The sequence below is a fragment of the Echiichthys vipera genome (assembly GCF_963691815.1).
Source record: "Echiichthys vipera genome assembly, chromosome: X".
In the NCBI taxonomy this organism is placed as follows: domain Eukaryota; kingdom Metazoa; phylum Chordata; class Actinopteri; order Perciformes; family Trachinidae; genus Echiichthys; species Echiichthys vipera.
The window spans coordinates 44234522-44247021 of record NC_139825.1 but is presented as its reverse complement, the minus strand read 5'-3'; the positions used below and the strand labels follow the sequence as shown (position 1 = coordinate 44247021).

Genomic DNA, 12500 nt, shown 5'->3' with positions numbered 1-12500 from the left:
CGTACATGTACTTGTGGCATCGGTGTTCCTTTGGGTCAGTTTGATAATCTGGATGATTTAATCATTATTATTATTGTTTATTTTACAATTCAAATATTATATGAGGTCAAATTCATGCCGCTGTCCTTGATAACGGACGTTACTTTCATTCCAGATGTTACAAATAACACAAAATAGCACTTAAAATAACAGACTTACTTTAAAACACACACACAGAAATCCCTCCATGCAGTTTAACATCAGTGATATTTTTCATTCTGTTAAATAAAAACATAAAGTACCCGGTTTCACTTGGTAAATGGACTTGTAAAGTGCCTTTCTAGTCATCTGACTCCTCAAGGCGCTTCACAGTGTTTGTCACATTCACTCGTTCACACAGACATTCACACTGATGGCAGTGGACATCTACAGACCATCTAATGTAACCATTCACACACACATTCACACTGATGGCAGTGGACATCTACACACCATCTAATCTAATCTAACCATTCACACCACATTCACACACTCATGCGCAGCACGGGGAGCAATTCGGGGTTCAGTGTCTTGCCTAAGGACACTTTGACATGTGGACCAGGGGGAGATGGGGATCGAACCACCAATCTCTTGAACAGAGGACGACCCACTCTCCCACCAAGCCACAACCGCCCCAACATGAGTCACACATTGATGATGATCATTTTCCAGATGTTTAAACTGCTACGGTCAAATTGACCCCAAGAATAAATGGTGTTAGTAAAATATGACGGCAACAGGAGAGTTAAATACTAAAGTCTGAAATAAAATGTCAACTTTACATATTTCCCCCATTAAAACCCGTCAGTCTCTGGCTTTCCTCGTCCAGCCGCATGACGAGGCTGTGATCACCGGCTGCGACGGCTCCAACAAATACCCTCCGATTAAATCCGGCGTTTACCTCAACGAGCGCTTCAGTGAATCATACGGACAAAACTGAAGCTCTATTTGGTTCATGAACAACCGATATGTTTTTATCAAACACTTCAAATCGATCTCACACTGTTTTTTAAATAACCACGGAGCCAAAGAAGAGACTCAAACCTGCGAGTTCATTCATTTTAATGTCCGCATTCAAACCTCGAACAACCGTTTCGTGAATCTTTATTCTCCTATCATTACTTTTTTCCCTCAAAATTATGACCCTATTCTCATAATAACAGCTTTTATTTAAAGAATTATCATTAGAAATAAAGAAATATATATTATATTCCTCAGTTTAGTGCATTCAAAACACTTTTTTCCCAACAAAATATGATTAAATACATTTCTTTCAGTCGACCGTTGTGCGGATTATAACTGGTGGTGAAATTAAATACTGTATTTAAATAACAAGCAGAGTAAATGTACTCCATTAAAAGTATAATTTTGGTCTCTTTTGGAAAGTTATATGATAAATTAAAATAATGTATTCACTTATGTACTGTAGGACCGTTTAACTCATAACAGTGCATCATATTTAAACACATTTATATTTCATCATGTAACGTTTAATGTAGCTTTATCAAGGTCAGTACCTGCAGCACAATATATAATATACACAGTATGGAGCTGTTTAACTTTGAGACGGTGCATTTTCCTTCTTTAATGTGTAATTACAGACTGGTTGTGAGTCATATGTGTGCCTTTGCGTGCTGGTATGTGTCCTGTGTTGATGCAAAGCAGACGGCTGCAGGCAGACGCCATCAGATTAGTAAAAACACGGTGACTGAACCTGTTTGAACAAGTGCTGGACGATGTTTTTACTCAGCTGTGGAGCCGTGAAGCATTGATCCAGACTGGCGGTTAAAGAGAATTTACAAAGAACCGTTTTTAAACAAATAATGTCTTATTTAATCAAATTATTCAAATTGTATCAGGCTTATTTTCAGGTAATCTGCACAGTCACAAAGGTGAAACACACCTAAACCATGGTGCTGAAGCAATTTCATCTGACGTCAAGGTTTCCTGAGTCCCTGTTGCTGTTTACATACACACACACACACACACACACACACACACACACACACACACACACACACACACACACACACACACACACACACACACACACACACACACACACACACACACACCACACATGCCTTGACATGTTCGACACACACAGACTCATTCAACCCCAATAACATCCCCCCTTTTCTTTCTGTCTGTCTCTTTCTCTGTTGTTTTCTCTGCAGCCACAATGAAAATAGCAGCGTTTAACATCCAGAAGTTTGGAAAAACCAAAGTGTCAGACCCAGATGTCGTCAATATCCTGACTAAGGTAACAATAAGACTTTTATTCACTGTAGATGGCAATAGCGTTGGGAAGTTACTGTAAAGACAAGATCGGAAATGGACTTAGTGTTGCACAGTAAACCGATACTAGAAAGGTACCGCGACACCCAGCTGTACGAAACAATGCTATTTCGAGTTTTATTAGTATCAGCAGCAGACTGATGCACCCTAAGTGTGCGAAGGAGAGGTATCGCAGGTCCTTCCTTCCTGCTGCTGTCAGACTTTACAATCAGCACTGCTCCCAATAGACTATTGACCTCAAACTGTACCCTGCACTGTGCAACATGCCTGTACTAAGGTCACTTCTGTTTATTTACTCATATTTATTCACTCCATATTATATTATTATAAAACAAGAACAACTGCACTATATCATGTGAATATGTACATGTGTCTATTTCCATTTCTTCCCTTTTTAAATTTAACTTTATTGCTTATTTTTGCTATTTTTTACCTTATTTTGTAATATTCTGTCGCTGCTGTGACAAAAGAATTTCCCCGTCTGCGGGACATTAAAGGTTTTCTGATTCTGATTCTGATCAGTACTTTATGAACTTTGTGCGACAGCGGGGCAGCGTGTTTGTGTGTAGCTTATCTCTGCTTCATCACTGCCTGCAGCCAGAGTGGGCTTTCTTTCATGGTGACAGACAGACACAGAGCGGGACAGACAAGAGTGCTCCTACTGACCGGTCCAGGCTTGTTTATACGCAGACGCACAGAGCGAAAATGTAGCTGAGAGTGTCAAGCCCACTAACACCACAGAGCCCGTCAGTTAACTGCTTAACTGTCCGATGTGGTTCACACAGCTCCGTGTGCAAACAGTTCACACTGATAACATTAACGTTACCATAACATGCCAACCCGCCACCCATGTACGCAGCCTGACGCTAGAGGTGTCATAACATGTGCTGGTGATCACCAACACCAGTTATAAATCATCTCATCCCATCTTCATCCTCTTATCCGGGGTCTGGTCGCGGGGGCAGCAGCTTTAGCAGGGGACCCCAAACTTCCCTTTCCCGGGCCACATTAACCAGCTCTAACTGGGGGATCCTGAGGCGTTCCCAGGCCAGTGTGGAGATCTAATCTCTCCACCTGGTCCTGGATCTTCCCCGAGGCCTCCTCCCAGCTGGACGTGCCTGGAACACCTCCCTAGGGAGGCGCCCAGGGTTCATCCTTACTAGATGATCCTGAACCACCTCAACTGGCTCCTTCAATTTTAAGTTAATCAGTGCTCGTAATATAATCATAACATATACATTTTATATTGTATATATATTGTAATTTAAATTATTAGAGAATGGTCTGATTAGAGCACCGACCTCCACCAGGTCTGGGTCATTTGTGTTGTACTTTATAACATGTTAAGTAGCTATAAAGCTCAGCAGCTTTTACAAAAACCTATTTTTATTTTGACTTTTTAAGTATAAGTGTTTTCATTCATTCATTCATTCATCTTCAACCTCTTGTCCCTGTCGGGGTTGCGGGGGTGCTGGAGCCGATCCCAGCTGACATCGGGCCTACCCCGGCGGGGTCCACCCTGGACAGGACGCCAGTCTATCACAGGACACATAGAGACGAACAGAGACAGACAACCATTCACACCTACGGGTGATCTAGAGTCATCAATGACTCAATTATAAAAATAAAGAAAAAATTTTAATTTTAACATTCTGTCATCTGATATTTTATTCCATTACTTTGATGATGTTTTTGTATCGGGATATTTTAGGCAGGTATGGTACCAAAGTTATGATTTTGGTATTGTGACAACACTAAATGGAACAAACAGAAATATTGTCTGCATAAGATTAATATGGCGCAGTGATGTCACAGTGAGGTCACTCTCTCTAACTCTCTGCCCACAGATTGTGTCTCGATATGACATCATCGTGATCCTGGAGGTCGTGGACATCAGTGGAGAGTCTGTGAAAATCTTCCTGGATGCACTCAACAAGTGAGTGTTCTGTTCTTCTTATTATTATTCTCTGGTGGTCTCGTGGTTAGCATTCGGTGCTCTCACTGCTGTGGTCCGAGATGTGGTCAGCACTATCCCCTCACAACAAGAGGGTTCCTGGTTCGAATCCCGGCGTGTGTGGGGTTTGCATGTTCTCCCCGTGTCTGTGTGGGTTTCCTCCCAAAGACCCCGTAGGTGTGAATGGTTGTCTGTCTCTGTTCGTCTCTATGTGTCCTGTGATAGACTGGCGTCCTGTCCAGGGTGGACCCCGCCTCACGCCCAATGTCAGCTGGAATCGGCTCCAGCTCCAAGTATCAGGATCAACAAAGTCAATGGGATCACCACTGCCAAATAAATGTGTTAAAAGTTAGTTAGTTTGAATGTCTCTCCACATATGTTTGATATAACTTGGAGGCGATTTAAGAGGAAATTAAATTAACATTTACATAATCTACGTCTGCCTGTCCGTCTGTCCGTCCAGAGTCAACAGCCAGCATCACTACACTCTGAAGATCAGCAGTCGTCTGGGCCGAACGCGCTACAAGGAGCAGTTCATGTTCCTGTACAGGTGAGTGTTCACCTGCAGCAGACTCTCATTGACGAAGTGAGATACGTTATAAAAGGGGCTGTGAATATTCTCATGTGTCCAGGTCGTCGTTCTCCTCAAAGCAATTTCAGTCAAAAGCAACTGGACTTGGTTATAAACTGTAGTCGCTTTCTCCTTTAAAAGTGAAATCTACCTTATTATTGTCTTATTCGCTCACTGAGGAGTTGGTTTTGAGTCTCATAGTGGAATTCAAGCAAAGGCTAGTTGGTATAAGCCTTTGTTGTTTGCATCTCAGAATAAACCGTAGGTGGTTTCTATTATCTGCAATTTTCCGAGCCAATCTTTCATGTTCCTGCACCATTTTAAGGGTTGCCGACCCAAATTGGTGCCTGTGAATGTTCTCATTTGTCCAGGTCGTCGTTATCCTCAAAGCACTTTCAGTCAAAAGCAGCTGGACTTGGTTATAAAAGGGGTTTAGAGTCTGTTCAGCAGTTTGTTTTAGTACATTCGTAACATTTGTAACACATTCGTCTTATTCCATCTCCTGAACTGTTTGTTCATGCAGTTGAATGTTTGAGCTTCTCTGTATAGAACGATGAATGTGCAGATTTTGACACATTCAACGACTGTTTTCGCATTAACGTGAATCAGTCAAATCCATTTTAAGGGGCGGGACCTACGGGCAATGTTTGTAAAATCCCAAAAAGCTTGCAAGCTTGGAGGCTGTGTTCAACTGCAGCAGACTCTCACTGACGAAGTGAGATACGTTATAAAAGGGGCTGTGAAGGTTCTCATTTGTCCAGGTCGTCGTTATCCTCAAAGCAATTTCAGTCAAAAGCAACTGGACTTGGTTATAAACTGTAGTCGCTTTCTCCTTTAAGTCCTTCAGTAGTGAAATTGATCTTATTATTGTCTTATTCGCTCACTGAGGAGTTGGTTTTGAGTCTCATAGTGGAATTCAAGCATAGGCTAGTTGGTGTAAGCCTTTGTTGTTTGCATCTCAGACTAAACCGTAGGTGGTTTCTGTAATCTGCAATTATCCGAGCCAACCTTTCATGTTCCCACACCATTTTAAGGGTTGCCGACCCAAAATGGTGTGCAATAAGCCTGTGAATGTTCTCGTTTGTCCAGGTCATCGTTATCCTCAAAGCACTTTCAGTCAAAAGCAGCTGGACTTGGTTGTAACCAAGTCATAAAAGGGGGTTTAGAGTCTGTTCAGCAGTTTGTTTTAGTACATTCGTAACATTTGTAACACATTCGTCTTATTCCATCTCCTGAACTGTTTGTTCATGCAGTTGAATGTTTGAGCTTCACTGTATAGAACGATGAATGTGCAGATTTTGACACATTTGAAGACTATTTTCGCATTAACATGAATCAGTCAAATACAATTTAAGGGGCGGGACCTACGAGCAAAGTTTGGCAAATCACAAAAAGCTTGGAAGCTTGGAGGCTGTGTTCACCTGCAGCAGACTCTCATTGACGAGGCGAGATACGTTATAAAAGGGGCTGTGAAGGTTCTCATGTGTCCAGGTCGTCGTTATCCTCAAAGCACTTTCAGTCAAAAGCAGCTGGACTTGGTTATAAACTGTAGTGAGAGGTCTGCTTTCTCTTTAAGTCCTTCAGTAGTGAAATTGACCTTATTATTGTCTTATTCGCTCACTGAGGAGTTGGTTTTGAGTCTCATAGTGGAATTCAAGCATAGGCTAGTTGGTGTAAGCCTTTGTTGTTTGCATCTCAGACTAAACCGTAGGTGGTTTCTGTAATCTGCAATTTTCCGAGCCAACCTTTCATGTTCCTGCACCATTTTAAGGGTTGCCGACTGAAATTGGTGTGCAATAAGCCTGTGAATGTTCTCATTTGTCCAGGTCGTCGTTATCCTCAAAGCAATTTCAGTCAAAAGCAACTGGACTTGGTTATATTGCTTTGAGGTTATAAAAGGGGTTTAGAGTCTGTTCAGCAGTTTGTTTTAGTACATTCGTAACATTTGTAACACATTCGTCTTATTCCATCTCCTGAACTGTTTGTTCATGCAGTTGAATGTTTGAGCTTCTCTGTATGAACCATGAATGTGCAGATTTTGACACATTCGACGGCTGTTTTCGCATTAACGTGAATCAGTCAAATCCATTTTAAGGGGCGGGACCTACGAGCAATGTTTGTCAAATCCCAAAAAGCTTAGAAGCTTGGAGGCTGTGTTCACCTGCAGCAGACTCTCACTGATGAAGTGAGATGCGTTATAAAAGGGGCTGTGAATGTTCTCACCTCAAAGCAATTTCAGTCAAAAGCAGCTGGACTTGGTTATAAACTGTAGTCGCTTTCTCCTTTAAGTCCTTCAGTAGTGAAATTGATCTTATTATTGTCTTATTCGCTCACTGAGAAGTTGGTTTTGAGTCTCATAGTGGAATTCAAGCATAGGCTAGTTGGTGTAAGCCTTTGTTGTTTGCATCTCAGACTAAACCGTAGGTGGTTTCTGTAATCTGCAATTTTCCGAGCCAACCTTTCATGTTCCTGCACCATTTTAAGGGTTGCCGACCCAAAATGGTGTGCAATAAGCCTGTGAAGGTTCTCATGTGTCCAGGTCGTCGTTATCCTCAAAGCAATTTCAGTCAAAAGCAGCTGGACTTGGTTATAAAAGGGGTTTAGAGTCTGTTCAGCAGTTTGTTTTAGTACATTCGTGACATTTGTAACACATTCGTCTTATTCCATCTCCTGAACTGTTTGTTCATGCAGTTGAATGTTTGAGCTTCTCTGTATGAACCATGAATGTGCAGATTTTGACACATTCGACGACTATTTTCGCATTAACGTGAATCAGTCAAATACATTTTAAGGGTTGCCGACCCAAAATGGTGTGCAATAAGCCTGTGAATGTTCTCGTTTGTCCAGGTCATCGTCATCCTCAAAGCAATTTCAGGTTATAACCAAGTCCAGTTGCTTTTGACTGAAATTGCTTGGAGGTCATGAAAGGGGTTTAGAGTCTGTTCAGCAGTTTGTTTTAGTACATTTGATCTCCTGAACTGTTTGTTCATGCAGTTGAATGTTTGAGCTTCTCTGTATAGAACGATGAAAGTGCAGATTTTGACACATTTGACGACAGTTTTCGCATTAACGTGAATCAGTCAAATCCATTTTAAGGGGCGGGACCTACGAGCAAAGTTTGTAAAATCCCAAAAAGCTTAGAAGCTTGGAGGCCGATCCCGATATTCAACTTATACAACAAGTGTGGAAACTTGAAGACCTCCCGTGCACATTTACTGAGAGTTGACTTTACAATGAGGAAGGAAACATCTTGAAACATCTGACGTTGACGGCATATTTTTGGATTTTTAATGAGGGAGAAGGAGTAAATCTAATTCTAACGGTTTAAACAAAATAATTAATGGATTTGTTTTGTGTGAAAAACTGAATCAGACACAAATTATGAGTCACAGTAGAGTTTTTTTTATATAAATCTTAAAACAAGTCTGGAGGGTGTGAAAGAAAGTCTCTAGAGTTCATGTCTTTACTAAGCTGCGTGCATACAGGAGAGACGCGGCCAACAAATGTGGTTGAAATGTCTCTACCTTTCACCAGATAGCTTCAGCACATATGCACTCACATCAAAGCACCTTACAAACACAAGGACATCAAAGGAACAACAGCAACAAACACACCACCCAATGTTTATGACCCCAGTAGATGTTATCAATGTTTTACGACCAACAAAAGTCACCATTTGCAACCCTCATGTGACCCCTCTCCACAATCCCCCCAGCACTTATGCATAGCTTAACTGTTGTGTTAGGCCGCACTCACACTGTCCGTCCGTACCGTGCCCAAAGTTCGTTTGACCAGTGTGAGTGCAACAGTACCGCGCCTAGCTGCGGCCAGCTTGCCGTCCCAGCACGTTTGGGAGAGGTGGGCTTTTGTTAAGCACATGCGCACGTCATTTCCTGTGCGCCTGTTGGGACGTAGAAAAAAGAAGGAGGGACCATGCGCGGACATTTAAAACAATGGCGGTGAAAGGTTCACGTTGATGTGATGTGGAGGTGGAGTGTTTACTGCAGATTTGGTCGATGAAAAGATTCAAAAACAGTCGACAAGACGCACAAAAACTCTGAGGTCTACGGAAAGATTTGTAAACAAAGCGACGCATCATGATGACATCATCAATGCGTGTTACGGCGTGATGACGTATGGACAGCAAGAAACATTTGCGCTGAGGCCCAGGTAGTGTGAGTACAAACGGGCCTGGGCCGCGGGGGGAGAGGGAGGGGGGGACAAGTACCTTAAAACATGGGGCGCGGTAAAGACGGACAGTGTGAGTACGCCCTCAATCAACATACAGAAACCAAGGATTTATACCATAGACTAAGAAACACTTACAAAGAGAGAAGGAAAAACTGGTTATTTCATTCTTGCTACTCAGCTGATTAAAACAACGGATTAACTTGTAATTTAATTTTACATTAAAGACAAATGTACAAACAAAACACAATAAACAAACAATAGTGCTACAAGAGTGCTCCATATTGTAAAAAAAAAAAAAGTGACATTAATAATGATGCAAAATAGGGTATTGTTCTTGCACAATAGCCCATATTAATGCTCCTTAGCGTTGAAAGGAGCCAGTTGAGGTGGTTCAGGATCATCTAGTAAGGATGAACCCTGGGCGCCTCCCTAGGGAGGTGTTCCAGGCACGTCCAGCTGGGAGGAGGCCTCGGGGAAGACCCAGGACCAGGTGGAGAGATTATATCTCCACACTGGCCTGGGAACGCCTCGGGATCCCCCAGTTAGAGCTGGTTAATGTGGCCCGGGAAAGGGAAGTTTGGGGTCCCCTGCTAAAGCTGCTGCCCCCACGACCCGACCCCGGATAAGAGGCTGAAGATGAGATGAGAGGAGCAATAAGAACGATCAGTCAACCCTATATCTATTGTTACCAATTCAGGACAGATTTGATTGATTGATTGATTGATTTGTTTCTGTGTGTATGTGTGTGTGTGTGTGTGTGTGTGTGTGTGTGTGTGTGTGTGTGTGTGTGTGTGTGCGTGTGTGTGTGTGTGTGTGTGTGTGTGTATAGGGATGACTTGGTTGACTTGGTGGGCTCCTATCAGTTTGATGACCAGGTGACGGAGGGAGGAGACATTTTCGCTAGAGATCCGTACATCCTGCGCTTCAGATGCCTCAATACGGGTAAAAAAAAACACAGTGCAACACTTGCACAGTTATCACAACAACAGTTTATACAATACGTGCATCAAGCTAGTCCTCAAGTTCATATGATTCAATATGTTTAGTTAAATACAAACTTTTAAATTGAAAAATATTCAGAAAACATTTTAATTTATCCTCCTAGGCTAGTGTAATAAATGTAACAGCAAAGTTTACTGTGTGTGTGTGTGTGTGTGTGTGTGTGTGTGTGTGTGTGTGTGTGTGTGTGTGTGTGTGTGTGTGTGTGTGTGTGTGTGTGTGTGTGTTCGTGTGTGTCACAGTGCTGAAGGACCTGGTGATGATCCCAGTTCACACCAAACCGGAGGACTCAGAAAAGGAGCTGGACGAGCTCTACGACGTCTTCCAGCACGTGAAGAGGAAGTGGAGGACTGATGTAAGGACGAGACGTCATTAAGTTTACTGACGGAGTTCATAATAATTCACAAACAGGGCTGTCTGTGTCCCAGGGGCAGAACTAATCCAAACAGTAAAGGTTAAACAGTTCAAATATTTAACTAAATGTAAACGATAGATGGCTGAAATAGTTAGAAAGCACCGCCTACGACATAAAGTATCAAATTCAGTTGCATATTGAACCATACAACTCATTACATGTAGGCGATTTACGTACTTTTTTAATGGTGCAAACAATACTGAGCTTTTAATATAATACTAATTTACATAATCATATATTTATACATAAGGTTTTAATGTTAAACATACATGTTGAAGACAGTTAACACTTTGATCTTGTTGTTTTATGTATGTATATTTTCAGGCATATTTCTACATTTAGAAAATTTGACTTTACATTTACTCTGAGAGCCCCCTTTTGAAGATTCGTGGTATAAACAGTTTAAATAGTTATATATTGGATAAATAATCAAAAGGTTAGTAGAGCTGGGTCTCTCTTTCTCTCTCTCTCCTTCTCTTCCTCTCTCCGGTGCAGACAGATGTGCGTCCTCCACAGAGCTGGGTCTGTCTGACGTTCCTGTCTGTTATAGTGAAGGTTTTCAACGCCACCGTACTCTACGGGGGAATTGTTGGGTCTCTGTAAATCATAAATAAGTCATAGAGTGTGGTCTTTACCTACTCTGTAAAGTGTCCTGAGATAACTTTTGTTATGATTTGGCACTGTAAATAAAATTGAATTCAATTCAGTTGAAAAAAAGAAAAAAAATTGAATTTCCCTTGCGGATAAATAAAAGTAATTGTAATTCTTCTTCTTCTTCTTCTTCTTCTCATAAAGTATCAAATTCAGTTGCATATTAAACCATACAACACATTACATGTAGGCGATATACGTACTTTTTACCTATAATAATTGACATCATCATATATTTATACATCAGGTTTTAATGTTAGACGTTACTTTACATTAACTCTGAGAGCCCCCTTTTGAAGATTCATGGTATAAACAGTTTAAATAGTTATATATTGGATAAATAATCAAAAGGTTAGTGTATAAACAGTTGAAATAGCTAGATAAAAGTAAATGATAAACTGATATTTGTTAAAGGAATGGAAATATGTCTTACTTGACCAAACGACCTGACGTATTGACAGTTTAATAAAACATCCACTTTTTCTGAGGTGCTGAGGAAGGCAAAGCTCTTGATCTACAGGTCAATCTTGGTTCCTACCCTCACCTGTGGTCATGAAAGCTGGGTCATGACCCAAAGAACAAGGCTGCGGGTACAAGCAGCCGAAATGTGTTTCCTCAGGAGGGGGGCTGGAGTCTCCCTTAGTGAGAGGGGGAGAAGTTCAGCATCCGTGAGGAACTCGGAGTAGAGCCGCTGCTCCTTTGCGTTGAAAGGAGCCAGTTGAGGTGGTTCAGGATCATCTGGTAAGGATGAACCCTGGGCGCCTCCCTAGGGAGGTGTTCCAGGCACGTCCAGCTGGGAGGAGGCCTCGGGGAAGACCCAGGACCAGGTGGAGAGATTAGATCTCCACACTGGCCTGGGAACGCCTCAGGATCCCCCAGTTAGAGCTGGTTAATGTGGCCCGGGAAAGGGAAGTTTGGGGTCCCCTGCTAAAGCTGCTGCCCCCGCGACCAGACCCCGGATAAGCAGATGAAGATGAGATGATGATGAAAATAATATTTAAAGGCTCTACCTGTCAGACATATTTTCAGCTCTTTAATCATTTTTAAATAGTTCAGGAAATCCTCAAAAGAGCAAAACAACAGGATGAGAAATTAAATTGTTCAGATTAGATCACGAGGCTTTGGGTCTCTGTTGACGTGTGTTTACGTTTCTCCAGAACGTGATGATCCTGGGTGACTTCAATGCGGACGGCTTGTACGTCTCCAAGTCTGAGATGAAGGGAATCCGTATCCGTAGCGACACAAACTTCCACTGGCTGATTGGAGATGACGTCGACACGACGGCGAGCAAAAAAAATGACCACACGTATGACAGGTAACACACAGAGTAAAGAGGATGTTATAAACTGTCCCAAAGTGCTCCACATGCACAAGTCACAACATTTAAAAGGAGATTACCACGC

The 12500-nt window shown here is 42.0% G+C and overlaps 1 protein-coding gene across 1 annotated transcript in view; it reads left to right on the top strand.

Moving 5' to 3' along the window:
- dnase1l4.1 (deoxyribonuclease 1 like 4, tandem duplicate 1) overlaps positions 1–12500 on the top strand; it is a 21262-nt gene that overhangs the window by 4927 nt on the left and 3835 nt on the right. The window contains 6 exon segments of the mRNA XM_083939055.1: positions 2196–2281; positions 4164–4252; positions 4734–4820; positions 9862–9974; positions 10274–10386; positions 12255–12412. Of these exon segments, the coding sequence (XP_083795181.1) occupies positions 2201–2281; positions 4164–4252; positions 4734–4820; positions 9862–9974; positions 10274–10386; positions 12255–12412 (641 nt within the window). The 5' untranslated portion in view covers positions 2196–2200.